This window comes from Anomaloglossus baeobatrachus, chromosome 2 (genome assembly GCF_048569485.1).
Source record: "Anomaloglossus baeobatrachus isolate aAnoBae1 chromosome 2, aAnoBae1.hap1, whole genome shotgun sequence".
In the NCBI taxonomy this organism is placed as follows: domain Eukaryota; kingdom Metazoa; phylum Chordata; class Amphibia; order Anura; family Aromobatidae; genus Anomaloglossus; species Anomaloglossus baeobatrachus.
Genome location: NC_134354.1, coordinates 472,611,500 through 472,630,990, shown reverse-complemented (window position 1 = coordinate 472,630,990; position 19,491 = coordinate 472,611,500). Strand labels below are relative to the sequence as shown.

General features: G+C 43.8%; 1 protein-coding gene across 3 annotated transcripts in view; it reads right to left on the bottom strand.

Annotated features, from left to right (window-relative positions):
* Positions 1 to 19,491, bottom strand: part of GTF2I (general transcription factor IIi) — a 151,085-nt gene that overhangs the window by 92,546 nt on the left and 39,048 nt on the right. For all 3 annotated transcript variants that reach the window (XM_075336360.1, XM_075336362.1, XM_075336361.1), the window contains exons 8-9: positions 3,926 to 3,969; positions 3,218 to 3,295 (exon numbers count right to left, since the gene is read on the bottom strand). In XM_075336360.1, coding sequence (XP_075192475.1) covers positions 3,218 to 3,295; positions 3,926 to 3,969 — 122 coding nt within the window. The remainder of the gene's footprint in view (positions 1 to 3,217; positions 3,296 to 3,925; positions 3,970 to 19,491) is intronic.

Here is a 19,491-nt window from a genome sequence, read left to right as displayed (position 1 = left end):
TGGTGAATACACGAGGGGCCGTGGCTAACCCGAAGGGGAGAGCCACGAATTGGAAATGTTCCTCTCCGATTACAAAACGTAGCCAACGCTGGTGTGAAACTGCGATTGGCACATGCCGATAGACATCTCTGATGTCGATGGATGCTAAGAAATCTCCTTGGGTCATTGACTGATCGCAGGGACTCCATGCAAAAAAACCGCACCTGAACATGCTTGTTGGGAAGCTTGAGATCCAGGTCGGAAGGCACCGTCCTTTTCGGGGACTAGGAAGAGATTTGAGTAGAAATTTCAGAACCGTTCCCAGTCGGGAACTGGTACAATTACTCCATTGGCCTGCAAGAATGCCACGGCCTGTGAGAAGGCGGCGGCCTTGGAGCAGGGGGGAGTTGACAGAAAAAATCTGTTTGGCGGGCTGGATAGAATTCTATTCTGTAGCCGTGGGAGATGGTATCCCACATCCACTGATCGAAGACGTGTTGAAACCACACGTCACCCAAGTGGGAGAGCCTGCCACCGACCAAAGGACGTTGCTGGCGCGGCAGGAACGAAACCTCGACTGGTTCCTGCCCTGGACAGGTTTCCTGGGTTTGTGGCATGGAAATACTCTTCCTGCCAAAAGCTTCCTTAATAATTTCATCCAGTTGTTCACCGAATAGACTGGTCCCAGCAAAAGGGAGCCCAGCAAGGAACTTCTTAAGAAGCATCTGCCTTCCACTCTCGAAGCCACAGGAGCCTGCGGATAGCGAGGGAAGTAGCCGAGGCCACCGCAGTGCGGTGACAGTCTCTAGCATGGCAGACATGGCATAGGATGAAAAGACTGAAGCCTGGAAGTTAAGGCAACCATTTCGGGCATAGAGTCCCTGGTGAGGGAATGCATCTCCTCCAGAGAAGCAGAGATGGCTTTGAGAGCCCGCACTGCTGCAAAAGATGGGGAGAACGAGGCCCCTGCCGCCTCATATATAGATTTGGCCAGAAGGTCAACCTGGCGGACAGTGGAATCCTTAGAGAGGTGCCGTCAGCCACTGATACAACTGTCCGGGCTGAAAGTCTAGACACCGGAGGGTCCACCCTTGGTGAATGAGCCCACTCCTTGACCACCTCTGGTGGAAGGGGAAAACAGTCATCAGAACCACGCTTTGGGAAGCGTCTGTCAGGACAGGCTCTGGGCTTGGTCACAGTGGGCTGAAAAACTGGAGTGGTTAAAGAACACACTCCTTGTTCTCTTAAGGTATACTGATGCCTTTCTGCCAGAGGGGGATGCTCCCCTGATACAGGCGGATTGAGGTCCAGTACAAATATAATGGACGCAATTAAATCATTAGCATCTGCGTCACCTTCGGACAGATCAATGGGATACATGAAGTAGCGTCCGAGCCCCTAGTAAAGGCATCCTCCTCGTCCCGCGAGTCAGCTCGAGTCAGAGCCGCGGGACGAGGAAGGAAAGAGGACCCTGCGTCTCCATTTTAGGAGGACGGGGTCTGAGCCAGATGAAGAATCCTCTGTGAGCTTTGCTGAGCGAGCCGTAGCAGCAGAGGTGCCCTGAGAAGGGGGCTGATGCATGCTCAGCAGTGTCCGGGACAGCTGTCCCCTGGAGAGAGGGATTCTACCCAAACCGGGGGTTCAGCCACCGGAGCCAGAGCAGCCGGAGGGACCACAGATGAGCTTCCAGGCTGAGGCACCACCATGTTAGAGCAGGCATCACAATGTGGTTATGTGCTCGGTACAGGCAGTGAGAGTCTACATGCAGTGCATATTAAGAACAGCCTTGCAGCCCTGCTCTGATGTGAGACATGCTGCAGAAGTGGGGGCTCTGTCCAGAATGACCCCCAGCAAAGTATATAAACAGAGTATATAAGCAGCTGCACAACCGGAGGTTGTGGCTTGCCAGACCGTTTAACAGAGAGACATCTCTGTGCCCTCCAGATCCCCAGCCCAGGCCCCCAGTGTCACAATGTGGTTATGCAGACATTGAGAACGCTGAAAAAATGGCGCCGGAGCGAGGAGTGGGGGCGGGGCCTACTCTGAGAGCGGGATCCGGAGGGCAAATGAGGTATACAGGGGAGGGAATCTTTCCTCAGTGAGGAGTGTCCCTTCCCTGTGCTGAACAGCCGCTGGGCGGAGCCGCACTGTCCCTCTGCATGACTGACATGCAGGGGCAGTGAAATCGAAACTAGGCCTCAGGCGAAGCCGGGGCCTAGATTTAAACATGCGGCCAGCGTGCAGGCACCATCGGCGCGGTTCTCCAGTGAAAACTGGAGAACCGGCCGGAAATGTTAACACAGTCATATAACACACTCTCCCCAATATATAAAGTGCAAGGGACCCCTGGAAAGACCACTTTCTGTGGTAATAACGTCTCAGTACTTAGCTTGTGAGACGCAGGTGCCAGGTAGGTCCCTGGGGGGTGATCGCTCCGTCCGGCAGGATCCTGAAAGGGCTGCGGATGGAGACCGGTCTCCTGCAAAGCAGTGAGAACCGTGATGGCTCCCACTTCAAGCCAGAGCCTCAGGGGATGGTGAAGGAGCGCGGCATGTGAAGGCTCCAGCCTTGTAAAATCAACCTTAACAGCACCGCCGACACAGTGGGGTGAGAAGGGAAATGCCGGGAGTCCAGACTGGACCCGCTTTTCTTCCAAATCTTTGAAATCAAAAATCAAAAATCAAAATTCAGAGAATGCATGTGTGTGTGTGACCTCCTGAACACAAAGAATTGAACTGGTTGGATTTGTCATCCAGGGGGTGTATATGCTCGGAGGGAGGAGCTACACTTTTAGTGTAGTACTTTGTGTGTCCTCCGGAGGCAGAAGCTATACACCCATGGTCTGGGTCTCCCATAAGGAACGATGAAGAAATGATGTTGTTACACAGATCGCACAGTGGCTCCTAATCAATGGCCCATCAGAGGAGATGTCCAAATCCCGTTTTCCCGAGCTTCAGACATTAGCCTGATAGATACTGACATGAGGGTTAAGCGTGATGTGAACATAGCCTCCCTATGTCATATATTTTACCAGTATGATTTCCAAAAATTACTATAGGCTATGAACCTTTAGATTGTCAGCAATTGGCCTGTGAAGCTGATATATTCGTACCATGGATACACTTCAATGGGGGAAAGGACACTCATCAGATTGTGTCACAGACTCGTGAATACAACTGAGCATTTTACTTACAATCACATGTGTAACTAAATGTATGACTAAATGTAAACATATTACCTTGGAATCTGAATCGATAGTAATCCTGGTCATCAGTCTCTTGTTTTATTGTCACCGTTGTCACCTCAAATGAATTTTCTATTAAAACATACATGATCATTAACATGTGTCTCATATATGAAGTGCAGACATTCTCGCCTCCATACCATTTACTGCACGTGACAAAAGCAGATCAATGCTATCTGACTATTCTGTAATTTAAAGGGTTATTCCCATCTACAAGATCATATCCCAATATGTAGTAGGTGTAATAATAATAATAGTAGAAAATACCTCCAATTAGAAATGTAGTATAGTTCTTCTGATTCACTATGTTGCTTACATCATATGCAAGGCATTGCAGCTTAGGTACTCATTGTTATGACCACTAGCCACTAACCAGAATGATAAAGACGACAGATGACAAAGTAATTTCGTGTTTATTCCATTAGATGTGGTAAGGTAGCAACGTGTCGACCGATGTGGTCTTTATCAAGCAACTAACCAACTAACTATCTGTGACCATATGCGTGGTCATAACCAAGGATACCTAAGGTCCTGCAATGCCCTGAATATGAGGTAAGCAACATATTGAATCAGAAGAACTATACTACATTTCTAATTGGACGTTTTTGTTCATATCCTTATTATTACACCTACTACATATTAGGATGGGATCTTGGAGATGGGAATAACTTTAAGGCAGAAGATTAAATGAAAATGACGTACCACAGTTTTCACTTGGTTCTGCTTTCACTTGAACTGGATAAAAGCTTTAATATGACAAAACAAGAAAAAAAGGTTCAGAAGATACTGTATACTGCTTCAATTTCAATCCATTTGGATTCTATCAGACATGAAAACATCAGATATTGATTATATTCCTTACCAAAAACATGAGGCTAAACACAATGGACATCATCAATATAGCGCCATATAATCATAAATGATTGTACGGCTATCATACATAAATTCATACAAAAATAATTTTACCAATTCTAACCAATTATCTCATCTGGTCGTATCCGTTAATACGTAATAAATTCTTTGCCTTGCTAAATAATAATATAGACCTCCAGCCTCATTTGCTTCTTTTGCATCAGTATACATGAAGTAATTATCAGAAAATCATCTTTTCCTTACTGTTGGTTTAGTTTCTTGCATTTCTATATAATAACAAGTTAGTTATAGAGGACAAACTGAGATATTAAACACTTCTCATCAGTGTTCACCAAGGAGCAGACTGTTCCAGGGTTCATTCAACAAGTGAAAAATCAAAGTTCCCCACCCGATATAATTAATTTAACACAAGAAGAAGTACGCCTGCATCTGAGTAAATTAAACATTGACAAATCCTCCGGGCCAGATGGCATTCATCCACGAATATTGAGGGAATTGAGCTCCGTAATCGACAGACCGCTGTATCTCATCTTTTTAGAGTCGCTTGTAACAGGGTTGGTGCCTCAGGATTGGAGAATTGCTGATGTAGTACCGATATTTAAGAAAGGTAAGAGGGTGGATCCAGGCAACTACCGTCCAGTAAGCCTGACATCAGTAGTATGAAAAGTTTTTGAGGGCATTTTAAGGGGTGACATGCAAAAATATATTGCAGAAAATAATATAATAACTGACAGGCAGCATGGACCCATGAAAGATAAGTCATGTATAACCAGTCTGTTGGGGTTCTATGAGGGGGTAGTGCAAAGCTGGATATTGGTAATGCAGCTGATATGATTTATTTGGACTTTGCAAAGGCATTTGATACTGTACCATATAATAGCCTTTTACTAAAGTTCCAGAAGCAAGGACTAGGGGAAACTATATGCAACTAGGTAAGGAATTAGCTAAAAGCTAGGAAACAAAGAGTAGTCATAAATGGTACATTCTCTAGATGGCCTATAGTCAGCAGTGGTATACCGCAGGGATCTGTGCAAGGACCAATTTTTTTTAATCTCTTTATTAATGACCTTGTGGATGGGATTGATAGTAAAGTGTCAGTCTTTGCTGATAACACCAAACTATGTAGGATATTAAAAACTGACCTCGATGGTACAATATTACAAAAAGATCTGGATAAGATGTCAGTATGGGCAGATACATGGCAAATGAGATTTAATGTTGATAAATGTAAAGAAATGCACCTAGGACGGAGTAATCCTATAGCTGCGTATACATTAAATGGAAGTAAACTAGGGACTACAGAACTTGAGAAGGACTTGGGTATTCTCCTTACAAATAAGCTGAGCAGCAGTACTCAATGTAAAGCAGCAGCTGCTAAAGCAAACAAGATTTTAGGGTGTATAAAAAGAGAGATTAGATCCCGTGATCCCAATGTATTGTTACCCCTCTATAAATCACTTGTAAGGCCACATCTGGAATATGGGATCCAGTTTTGGGCTCCGCATTTTAAGAAGGCCATATAGAAGTTAGAATCAGTTCAAAGGCGGCTAACTAGACTACTACAAGGAATGGAAGGCCTCCCATATGATGAGAGGTTGAAAAAGTTAGATATGTTTAGCTTAGAAAAAAGACGTCTCAGAAGAGATCTCACTTAGATGTATAAATACATGTGTGGTCAATATAAAGGACTGGCACATGACTTATTTCTTCCAAAGACAATACTAAGGACCAGGGGGCACTCACTGCGAGTGGAAGAAAAGTGATTCCGGCAGCTAAATAGGAAAGGGTTCTTTACAGTTAGAGCAGTCAGACTGTGGAATGCCCTACCTCAAGAGGTAGTAATGGCAGATACTATAACAGCTTTTAAAAAAGGGCTGGATGATTTCCTCAGTACATAAACATTGTTGGTTATAAGTGACTTAGGGACAAAATGTATAATTGGTGGAGGAAGGTTGAACTGGATGGACTTAGGTCTTTTTTCAACCCATGTAACTATGTAACTATGATTTTAGCCTTACTGTATTATAAATGAGTACTGAATGCAATGGCCTAGACTAAGGCAGGCTTTACACGTTGCGACATCGCTACCGATATATCGTCGGGGTCACGTCGTTAGTGACGCACATCCGGCGCCGGTAGCGACATTGCAACGTGTAAAACCTAGGTGCGATGATGAACGAGCGTACAATATCGCTGATCTGCGTAACGTCGTTCAATTCCATAATGTCGGTTCGGCCGCAGGTACGATGTTGTTTGTTGTTCCTGCAGCACCACACATCGCTGTGTGTAAACCCGCAGGAACGACAAACATCTCATTACCTGCGTCCACCGGTAACGAGGAAGGAAGAAAGTGGGCGGGATGTTATGTCCCGCTGATCTCTGCCCCTCCGCTTCTATTGGCCAGCCGCTTAGTGACGTTGTGGTGACGTCGCGGTATTGCCGAACGCACCTCCCCCTTGAAGGAGGGATTGTTCGGCGGTCACCGCGAAGTCGCCGACAAGGTATGTGCGTGTGACGCTGCCGTAGCGATAATGTTCGCTACGGCAGCGATCACCAGATATCACATGTGCAACGGGGGCGGGTGCTATCGCGCTTGACATCGCTAGCCGATGCTAGCGATGTCGCAACGTGTAAAGTACCCCTAAGGGCTCCGCCACACATCCGTGAAAACCACGTCCGTGTAAAACGGGCCGTTTTTCGGGTCCGTTTTCCGTTTTTTAGGTCCGTTTTTATGGTATGTGTGGCCTGCGTGTGTATCCCGTATGCTAGCCGTATGTGCGTGTGGAATGTCCGTGTGTGCGTGAGTGAAATAACTGACATGTGTATGTGTTGTCCGTGTGAAATGTACGTGTGTGATGCAAAATGTCGTTACTACATGTCGGAAGACAGAGTAGCGGGATGAGAATGAACTCGGGTGAACTTCACCCGACTTCATTGTCATGCCGCGGCTCTGTCTTTGTGCCGTGTACTGATTAGCGGTCACCTGTGAAGGATTCACCGGTGACCACTAATCCCCCGAGTGACTGAAGTGTCCCCCCCTCTCTTATACTCACCGTTCCCCGATCACCGGCGCTGCACGGCGTTCACACTGTTCCGGCGGCTTTTTCTAATTTGAAAAAGCCGGCCGCCCATTAATCAATCTCGTATTCCCTGCTTTACCCGCCCACCGGCGGCTGTGATTGGTTGCAGTGAGACACGCCCACCACGCTGAGTGACAGGTGTCACACTGCACCCAATCACAGCAGCCGGTGGGCGTGTCTATACTGTGCAGTAAAATAAATAAATAAATAATTTAAAAAACCGGCGTGCGTTCCCCCCCCATTTTAATACCAGCCAGATAAAGCCATACGGCTGAAGGCTGGTATTCTCAGGATGGGGAGCTCCACGTTATGGGGGGCCCCCCACCCTAACAATATCAGTCAGCAGTCGCCCAGAATTGCCGCATACATTAGATGCGACAGTTCTGGGGCTGTACCCGGCTCTTCCCGATTTACCCTGGTGCGTTGGCAAATCGGGGTAATAAGGAGTTATTGGCAGCCCATAGCTGCCAATAAGTCCTAGATTAATCATGTCAGGCGTCTAGGAGACACCTTCCATGATTAACCTGTAAGTTACAGTAAAAAAACACACACGCCTGAAAAATCCTTTATTAGAAATAAAAAACACAAACAAATTCCCTCATTACCAATTTATTAACCCCGACAAACCCTCCATGTCCGGCGTACTCCACGGACCTCCAGCGTCGCGTCCAGCTCTGCTGCATGCAGGTGACAGGAGCAGCAGAAGACACCGCCGCTCCGGTCACCTCCACGCAGCTAATGAGGTGAGTAGCGCGATCAGCTGCTGTCACTGAGGTTACCCGCGGCCACCGCTGGATCCAGCGGTGGCCGCGAGTTACCTGACTCACAGCAGCTGATCGCGCTACTCATCTCATTAGCTGCGTGGAGGTGACCGGAGCGGCGGTGTCTTCTGCTGCTCCTGTCACCTGCATGCAGCAGAGCTGGACGCGACGCTGGAGGTCCGTGGAGTACGCCGGACATGGAGGGTTTGTCGGGGTTAATAAATTGGTAATGAGGGAATTTGTTTGTGTTTTTTATTTCTAATAAAGGATTTTTCGGGCGTGTGTGTTTTTTTACTGTAACTTACAGATTAATCATGGAAGGTGTCTCCTAGACGCCTGACATGATTAATCTAGGACTTATTGGCAGCTATGGGCTGCCAATAACTCCTTATTACCCCGATTTGCCAATGCACCAGGGTAAATCGGGAAGAGCCGGGTACAGCCCCAGAACTGTCGCATCTAATGTATGCGGCAATTCTGGGCGGCTGCTGACTGATATTGTTAGGGTGGGGGGCCCCCCATAACGTGGAGCTCCCCATCCTGAGAATACCAGCCTTCAGCCGTATGGCTTTATCTGGCTGGTATTAAAATGGGGGGGGACCGCACGCCGTTTTTTTAAATTATTTATTTATTTATTTTACTGCACAGTATAGACACGCCCACCGGCTGCTGTGATTGGGTGCAGTGTGACACCTGTCACTCAGCGTGGTGGGCGTGTCTCACTGCAACCAATCACAGCCGCCGGTGGGCGGGTAAAGCAGAGAATACAAGATTGATTAATGGGCGGCCGGCTTTTTCAAAAGAGGAAAAGCCGCCTGAGTTTTTATAACAGCCGTGCAGCGCCGCGCCGGAGATCGGGGAATGGTAAGTATGAGAGAGGGGGGAACTGACCGACAGACAGCTAGAGGGACAGACAGACATAGAGACCGACCGACGGACTGAGGGAGAGAACGAAACATAAAAAGAAAAAAGACTGATATCACATGAAAAAAGCACAAAACATACAGGGAACAAACAGAGATGCGTCCGTGTCACTCGGACGTGCGCACAGACCCATTGACTTTCATTGGGTCCGTGCTGCGTGTTGCATGAATAAAACGGACATGCTGGCGTGAGACACGGACCAAAAAACGCATCACGGAGACGGACTCACGGACATAACCAAAAACGCAATTGTAACCGCAGAGATATAGTAACATTGGTGCACGTTTGGCCGTGTCTCCAGTATACACGGAAACGGACCAAACACGCACGTGTTTCACGGATGTGTGTTTCAAGCCTAAGTTTGTGGAGGGCACATACTTTAACACAAGTGACCAGGTGAACAACGACAGTTTCAATCATGGGGGAGACCTTTGCCATCGCCAGCGGTTGACTGACTGTGATTAACAGCTGTACTCCCAACATTATATTACCACATACCTCCAATTAGAAATGTAGTGTAGTTCTCTTGATATAGATATGTCTCTTACCTCATGTGCAGGGCATTGCAGCCTAAATAACTATGGTTACAACCAATAGCAACTAACTAACTGTTACTATATCAGTGGATGTAACCATGGATACCTAAGCTGGAATGTCCTGCAAATGAGGTAAGAGACAGCTTATCAGGAGAGCTATACTACATTTGCTAATATTATTAGTTTTACACCTTCTACATATTGGGATAGGATCTTGGAAATGGGAATAACCCTTTAATGCCCAAGATTAGAGAAACAAAATATCCTGGTTGTGAAAACCCTTTCAGCCCTGCAATCTATGTTGATCTCATGAAAACTTTAGGTGTGTGGTATAAAAATGCGTAGGATTATACTTTATATGGGCAAATGAATACTGCCATATAGAAATATGTCTATAAAAAAAGTAAAAATAAATATATAATTTTATATAAATAATAAAAGGAATGCTACTTATGATTCTACACACTTTAACCCCTTACTGACAAGGCCAAATTTTTCAAATCTGACATGTCCATTTCTGTGGCATTAACTCTAGAACGCTTCAACATATTCAGGTGATTTTAAGATTTTTTTTTTGTGACACATATTTCATTATAACGGTAAATTTTGTTTGATATGTTAATGTTTATTTATGAAAAGATAATAAATGTAACAAAAATTTCAAACCTTTTGCAATTTTCAACCTTTGAATGATTATCCCTTTAATCTAGATAGTCACACCACACAAAATAGTTCATAAAGACCATTTACCCTATGTCTGCTTTACATCAGCCCCATTTGTAAAATGTTCTTTTATGTTGTTAGGATGTTAGAAGGTTTAAACATTTTGCAGAAATCTTTTATTATTTCAGAGAAATTTACCAAACTTTTTTTTAATAGGGTGTGTTTAACTCACTTTTTCTTTGGTAATTTAGAGGTTTTCCAATATCGAGGAATTAAATTTTGGGGGAAAACTTGGCTACTGACAAATTCAATCAAAAGATCAGTTTAGCAAAGAGAGCGCTCATGTGTATGGGAGAGCGAGGCGAGGAAGATGAATGAATCATGGTTCAACCGACATCTACAGTAATATGAAAAAGTTTGGGCACCCCTATTAATGTTAACCTTTTTTCTTTATAACAATTTGGGTTTTTGCAATAGCTATTTCAGTTTCATATATCTAATAACTGATGGACTGAGTAATATTTCTGTATTGAAATGAGGTTTATTGTACTAACACAAAATGTGCAATCCGCATTTAAACAAAATTTGACCGGTGCAAAAGTATGGGCACCTCAACATAAAAGTGACATTAATATTTTGTATATCCTCCTTTTGCAAAAATAACAGCCTCTAGTCGCTTCCTGTAGCTTTTAATGAGTTCCTGGATCCTGGATGAAGGTATATTTGACCACTCCTGTTTACAAAACAATTCCAGTTCAGTTAACCCCTTAAGGACGAAGCCAGTTTTGTACTTAATGACCAGGCCATTTTTTGCAATTCTGACCAGTGTCACTTTATGAGGTCATAACTCTGGAACGCTTCAACGGATCCCGGTGATTCTGACATTGTTTTTTCGTGACATATTGTACTTCATGATAGTTATAAATTTAGAACGATATTTTTTGCTTTTATTTGTGAAAAAATCGGAAATTTGATGAAAATTTTGAAAATTTTGCAATTTTCAAACTTTTAATTTTTATGCCCTTAACCCAGAGAGTTATGTCACACAAAACAGTTAATAAATAACATTTCCCACATGTCTACTTTACATTAGCGCAATTTCTGAAACAAAATGTTTTGGGGTTAGGAAGTTAGAAGGGGTCAAAGTTCATCAGCAATTTCCCATTTTTTCAACAAAATTCACAAAACCATTTTTTTAGGGACCACATCACATTTGAAGTGACTTTGAGAGGCCTAAGTGACAGAAAATACCTAAAAGTGACACCATTCTCAAAACAGCACGCCTCAAAGTACTCAAAACCACATCCAAGAAGTTTATTAACCCTTCAGGTGCTTCACAGGAACTAAAGCAAAGTGGAATGAAAAAAAGCAAAAAATAAAATTTTACCTAAAATGTTGCTCTACCCCAAATTTATTCACTTTTAGAAGAAATAACACAACAAAATGAACCCCAAAACTTGTTACCCACTTTCTTATGAACGCGCCAATACCCCACATGTGGTCAGAAACCTTTGTTTGGACAAATGGGAGGGCTCGGAACAGAAGGAGCAATATTTGAATTTTGGAAAGCAAATTTGGCTGAAATAGATTGCGGGCACCATGTTGCATTTACATGTCCGCCAAGGTACCTAAACAGCAGAAACCCCTTACAAGTGACACCATTTTGGAAACTAGACCCCTTAAGGCTTCTATCTAGGGGTATAGTGAGCATTTTGGATCCACAGGTACTTCACAGATTTTGATAACGTTACGTTGTCACATTGAAAATTTTCATTTTTTTCTCAAAAATGTTGCTTTAGCATCAATTTTTTCACTTTTTCAAGAGGTAATTCCAAAAATGTGACCCCAATGTTTGTTACCCACTTTTGTATGAGCGCGGTGATACCTCACTTGTGGTCTGAAACCTTTGTTTGGAGAAATGGGAGGGCTTGGAACGGAAGGAGCAATATTTGAATTTTGGAAAGGAAATTTGGCTGAAAAAGATTGCGGGCACCATGTCGCATTTGGAGGACCCCTAAGGTACGTAAACAGCAAAAAAACACCACAAGTGACCCCATATTGGAAACTAGGCCCCTCAAGGAATTTATCTTGATGTTTGGTGAGTACCCTGAACCCCCAGGTGCTTTACAGAAGTTTATAACGTTGAGCCATGAAAATAAAAAAATAAAATTTTACCACAAAATTGTTACTTCAACCAGGTAGCTTTTTTTTTCACAAGGGTAACAGGAAAAAAATCACCATGAAATTTATTGCGCAATTTCTCCTGAGTTTGTTGATATCTTGTATGTGGTGGAAATCAACTGTTTGGGCACACTACAGGGCTCAGAAGAGAAGGAGTGCAATTTGACTGCAAAATTGGCTGGAATCAATAGCGGACGCCATGTTGCATTAGGAGAACCCCTGAGGTGCCTAAGCAGTGGAGGTCCCCCACAAGTGACCCCATTCTGGAAATAAGACCCCTCAAGGCTTTAATCTAGGTGTATATTGAGCATTTTGAATCCACGAATACTTCACAGAATTTGATAAGCTTAGGTTGCCATATTGAAATTTTCATTTTTTTCACAAAAATGTTGATTTAGCGACACATTTTTCACTTTTTCAAGAGGCAACAACAAAACGTGTACCCCACAGGTTGTTATCTAATTTCTTGTGAGCGCAGGGATACCACACATGTGGCCAAAAACCTTTGTTTGGATAAATGGGAGGGCTTGGAATGGAAGGAGCACCATTTGAATTTTGGAAAAGTTGAAGTAAATTGCGCGCACCATGTCACATTAGCAGGGCCCCTTGGGCACCTATACATCAGAAACCCCCCACAAGTGACCTCATTTTGGAAACTGGACCCCTCAAGGATTTTATTCAGGAGTATAGTAAACATTTTGAATCCACAGGTACTTCACAAAACTGTTGCTGTAGCAAAAAATTTCTCACTGTTAAGGGGGCTTTACACGCTGCGACATCGCTAATGCGGAGTCGTTAGGGTCACGGAATTGGTGACGCACATCCGGCCGCATTAGCAATGTTGCTGCGTGTGACACCGATGAGCGATTTTGCATCGTTGCAAAAACGTGCAAAATCGCTGATCGGTGACATGGGGGTCCATTCTCGATTATCGTTACTGCAGCAGTAACGATGTAGTTCGTCGCTCCTGCGGCAGCACACATCGCTATGTGTGACGCCGCAGGAACGAGGAACCTCTCCTTACCTGCCTCCCGGCCGCTATGAGGAAGGAAGGAGGTGGGCGGGATGTTCCGGCCACTCATCTCCGCCCCTCCGCTTCTATTGGGCGGCCGCTCAGTGACGTCACTGTGACGCCACACGGACCGCCCCCTTAGAAAGGAGGCGGTTTGCCGGTCACAGCGACGTCGCCGGGCAGGTAAGTATGTGTGACGCATCTGCGCGATGTTGTGCGGCACGGGCAGCGATTGCCCGTGTCGCACAACAGATGGGGGCGGGTACCCACGCTAGCGATATCGGGACCGATATCGCAGCGTGTAAAGTAGCCTTTAGGCTATGTGGCCATGATCCAGCGACACGGCGTCTAGTACCCAGTGTCAGCCTCCTGCAGAAATGTGAGTGTTGTCCACGGGAGAACGCAGCTGCCCATGCCCACGATTTGGGTTCAGGCTGCTGTGGACTTTAGTTCTATTCTACCTGCAAAGAACACTCATCTCCGCAGCATAAATTGACATCCTGAGGCTCGGGAAGCTGCGCCACAGGTCGATTTATGCTGCGGAGAAAAGAAACACAGTGGGCACGGGATTTCTAAAAATCCTGCCACTGTGCTTCTACTGCACAACGCAGCGTTATGGACGCAGGGAAAACACTCTGCGCCCAAAACGTTGCAAACCCTGATTGTGGGCACACAGCGTAAAATGCTACAATGGATGAATGGATAGATGTCAAACATATATAACGTCCCACCCCCCTGCATATTCTAAGCTGGCGCCCTTTAGTGCCTTTCATGTGACACTAAAGGATGCCTAGCCTTGTATTTAGCCCAAAAAAAAAAAAAGAATTAAAATAAATGACGTGGGGTCCCCCCTATTTTTGATAGCCAGCTAGGGTAAAGCAGACAGCTGTAGCCTGCAAACCACAGCTGACAGCTTCATCTTGTCTGGTGATCAATTTGGAGGGCTCCCCAAGCTGTTTTTTTTTTTTAATTATTTATAAATAAATAATTAAAAAAAAAAAACAAACGTGGGGTCCCCCCAAATTAGATCACCAGCCAAGGTGAAGCTGACAGCTGGGGTCTGGTATTCTCAGGATGGGAAGAGCCACGGTTATTGGACTCTTCCCAGCCTAAAAATAGCAGGCCGCAGCCGCCCCAGAAGTGGCGCATCCATTAGATGCGCCAATTCTGGCGCTTCGCCCCAGCTCATCCCGCGCCCTGGTGCGTTGGCTAACGGGGTAATGAATGGGGTTGATACCAGGTGTGTAATGTCACCTGGCATCAAGCCCAGCAATTAGTTATGTCACGGCGTCTATCAGATACCCGACATAACTAATTGACAGTAATAAAAAAAAAAATTGACAACAAAAAAAAATTTATTTGAAAAAACACTCCCCAAAACATTCCCTGATTGACCAATTTATTGAAAAGAAAAAAAAAAAATCCACAATAATCCATTTGGACGTCCCACGTCGACTCTGGACCTTCTAGAATATGGGGGACACGTTCAGGGAACGTATCCCCCATTTTCTAGGAGGGCAGACCCTCCATTTGAGGAGAGTGGGTGCAAAGAATCTGCACCCACCCTCCCTGGGTCACAGCTGCAGAGTGCGAGCAGCCAGCGTCCTGAACACAGGAAGCTGACAGCTGCGCTCTGCTCATGTGACCGGAGTCTGCTGAGAAGGAGCCGGAGGAGGGGGCCGCGGGGGATCAGAGCTGCGACAGGTATGTATGACACCGGGGGACACCGGGGAACACCAGGGGGGGGGGGGGGGGTAGGGGGGGACCCGGCAGGGCCTAGGGAGCAGGTTTCTGTCGTATGTGTTATGGCACATACGACAGAAACCATAGGAACAGTGGAAATGCGGCCGGCGCGCTGCTGTGATCGCCGGTGCGCGCGGCCATCTTGGATTTTCGGGAGGGGGTTGGGGGTCGGGGGGGGCACTTTGGGGACACCGGGGGACCGGAGGGAACCGGGAAAAAGATTTATCTCCCATCTGGCATGTTTGATCATGCCAGATGGGAGATAAATCATTTTTTACCGGCGCGGTCATTTACTATAACTTGATGATCGGTATACGGTGTATACCGGTCATCACGTGACTGGGGACCGGAAAAACCGGCCCGAATCATGATCTCCAGGGTCTCAGCTACCCCCGGCAGCTGAGACCCCGGAAATTTTCTGACTCTGGGGGGCGCTAGACCCTTTTTTCCGACCGCCGTTAAAAAGCGGCGGATCGGAAAAAGTACCCTTATTTACCGCCGTTAAAAGGCGTATCGGCGGTCGTAAAGGGGTTAAGTTTGATGGTCGCCGAGCATGGACAGCACGCTTCAAATCATCCCACAGATGTTCAATCATATTCAGGTCTGGGGACTGGGATGGCCATTCCAGAACATTTGCAAAACACTGTGGAAAAGGAGCGCAATAGGGTCTTACCCGACAAACAAATGGGGTATGATTCACAGAGGTTACTCACCAAGTGTAGTTGTGACAGTCACAACCACTATGCAGGCATATAAACTGGGTCAACGGCAGCAGTCATCCCTATGATGAATAGTATAGATGAAGAGATGGATGTTTGAAAACCGCGCCAAAGACCACTAATGCAGGAGATGGATTTGGCATGGAGTTTATTTTGGCGAATAATTTTTTTACCTTCCAGGATGTATTGTATCGCCAGCGACGTGGGGTGGCGATGGGTTCGAAGGTGGCACCCACGTTCGCTAATTTGTTCATGGGATTGTTTGAGTTGCAATATATATACTCTTCAATATTTTTTAAACATATCATCATCTATAAAAGATATATTGATGATTTATTTATGATTTGGGATGACTCAGAAAATAGCTTAACCCCTTTTCTGGAACATATAAAGAACAATAATTGGGGTCTCACGTTTTCACCTACAGTGGACGAAAAAACTATAGATTTTTTGGACCTCACTATTAAGCATGAGGAGGGTACTATTGTGACCAAAACGTTCTTCAAACAGGTGGACAGTAATGGATATATTGATTTCACTAGTGATCATTATTGTAAGTGGCTATTAAATGTACCCAGAAATCAATATCAGAGGATACGTAGGAATTGTACCCTTAATAAAGATTTTATTGAACAGGCAGGGGTCCTAAAGGATAGATTTTTAAACAAAAAATATCCACATTCTGTGATTAAAAGAGCGTTTAAAGAGAACTTAAAATCCCAACAGGTGGAACTAATTAAAGGTAAAAAGAACGAGTTCATGATAAAAAATAGTATTAAGAATGAGTCCAATTTTTCTCTAAATTTTTTGACTACTTACAGTAGGGATAATGTTGCCATAAAAAATGTAATTCAAGGGCATTGGAACATTCTTCTTAATGATCCTTTTTTGAAGGAGGTTCTCCCAAAAAAACCTGGGATCACGTTTAGGAGGGCTTCTAGTCTAAAAAACCAGTTAGCCCCCAGCAGATTGAGGACCTTTTTACCTACACCTTTAATTGATAAACCTGTTGGAGTTTTTAGATGTGGTATAAAAAACTGCCTTTGTTGTAGATCCATACAGCATAGAAGGGAGTTTTTTGGTTTGTCTCCAGGAGGCACTGAGTTCACTATTAAGAGTCATCTCACTTGTCAATCTGAATTTGTTGTTTACCTTATTGAGTGTGATTGTGATATGCGTTATGTGGGCAGGACCACGCAAGCCCTGCATAATCGAATGAATTCACATAGGCACAATGTAAAAATTGGGTTTATGCTCCATGGTCTATCCAGGCATATGACCATGGTTCATGATAAAAAATTTTGTCTTAAAGTCACTCCTATTGAACAGATACCCCTACATACCCCTAATCGGAATGAATTACTAAATAAAAAGGAGACGTATTGGATTTATAAGTTAAATACCCTCAAACCGTCGGGGTTGAATGAGGTAACTGATCTTTTTCACTAGGGGTCTTTGCCTGTTTGGTTTTATAAAAATGCATTTTTAATTTTTTTACATATATATGTGTTTATATATATATCTATACATATATATATATGTTTATATTCTTTTTAATTTGTGCCACACATCATATATCCATATACGTACAAATAATTTTATATTTGTTAATTGTTAGGCTCATACGTTAGGGTATTATGAAAATTGATTAACGTGCAGTTTAATTGTTGGTTTTAATACTGTTTGCTTGTATTTTTATAGCTCATCTTCAGGTCTTACCTCATATTTTAATATTTTATTATTGCTTTTAGTATTATTGTTGTGTTATTTTTTATGCAGATTGTGTAATTTTAATGATCATAAAAATCATTTAATAGATATTAATATTATATATCTTTATATTTATTGTTTTTTCTATTCTCTGTAATTTGATGTGGTTTCTGATATATATTCACTATTTTCCTCACTATTCTACACATTTTTTCCTTATGTAGTAACATTTCCTGGGTATATCTATTACGGGTATATCTTCACATTTTTTTCCGCATGCGCAGTTGTGTTTTTTCCCACGCTTTGAACTTTCTCGACCTCACATTTCTATCTTGCTTCTTACCTTTTTCCCGCATGCGTATAAGTTTTTTTTCTCACGGTCTGAACTTTCACGACCTCACTTGTTCTGAGAAGTGCAGTCCTCAGCTTTTTGTGCTCTATGAAGTGTGTGTATAGCACTCACATTTGACGTTTGGTGTTGCAGGAGCGGGTTTTCATATATACTGCTACCTGTTCGTTATGGTTTAATGGTCTAATCCCCTGTCACATTCTTTACACATATGAATCCGATGTCCTGCAGGTTCTATTCTGATTCATTGCTTGGTCTATTTTACACAACCATTTTTTCTTTATATATATATACATATAATTTTTTCACTGTCACAAATACACGGGACTTCAAAAAAATATTATATATTTTTTTTTTTTCTCTTCCTTTTTTATTAATCTGGTATTTTTATGACAATTTTAATAGATATGTTCATGATAAGGAAAAACGGCTTTTGCATTGAAATCATGTCACTGTTTTATTCAATGAATGTATGTAATTCCCGCCGATTTTTTTCTTTTCTGGTTCAAGTGGGCGTGTTAATGACGTCACACCGGAAGGTATAAAGTTTTCGGTTCATTCTTTGACTGCTGATTTTGATGTTGCTTGTGCCTGTATTGTCCTGAGGAAGGGAGCGGACGCTCCTGAAACGCGTAGACCTGAATATGGAATAAAGTCACGTTAAATCCATCTCCTGCATTAGTGGTCTTTGGCGCGGTTTTCAAACATCCATCTCTTCATCTATACCATTCCAGAACATTGTAATTGTTCCTCTGCATGAATGCCTGAGTAGATTTGGAGCGGTGTTTTGGATCATTGTCTTGCTGAAATATCCATCCCCTGCGTAACTTCAACTTCGTCACTGATTCTTGCACATTATTGTCAAGAATCTGCTGAAACTGAGTTGAATCCATGCGACCCTCAACTTTAACAAGATTCCCGGTGCCGGCATTGGCCACACAGCCCCAAAGCATAATGGAACCTCCACCAAATTTTACTGTGGGTAGAAAGTGCTTTTCTTGTAATGCCGTGTTGTTTTGCTTCAATGCATAACGCCTTTTTGTATGACCAAACAACTCAATCTTTGTTTCATCAGTCCACAGGACCTTCTTCCAAAATGTAACTGGCTTGTCCAAATGTGCTTTTGCATACCTCAGGCTACTCTGTTTGTGGCGAGCTTGCAGAAACGGCTTCTTTCGCATCACTCTCCCATACAGCTTCTCCTTGTGCAACGTGCGCTGTATTGTTGACCGATGCACATTGACACCCTCTGCAGCAAGCTGATGCTGCAGGTCTTTGGAGGTGGTCTGTGGATTGTCCTTGACTGTTCTCACCATTCTTCTTCTCTGCCTTTCTGATATTTTTCTTGGCCTGCCACTTCTGGGCTTAACAAGAACTGTACCTGTGTTCTTCCATTTCCTTACTATGTTCCTCACAGTGGAAACTGACAGTTTAAATCTCTGAGACAACTTTTTGTATCCTTCCCCTGAACAACTATGTTGAATAATCTTTGTTTTCAGATCATTTTAGAGTTGTTTTGAGGAGCCCATGATGTCACTCTTCATAGGAGATTCAAATAGGAGAACAACTTGCAAGTGGCCACCTTAAATACCTTTTCTCATGATTGGATACACCTGCCTATGAAGTTCAAAGCTCAATGAGGTTACAAAACCAATTTAGTGCTTTAGTAAGTCAGTAAAAAGTAGTTAGGAGTGTTCAAATCAAGAAATTGATAAGG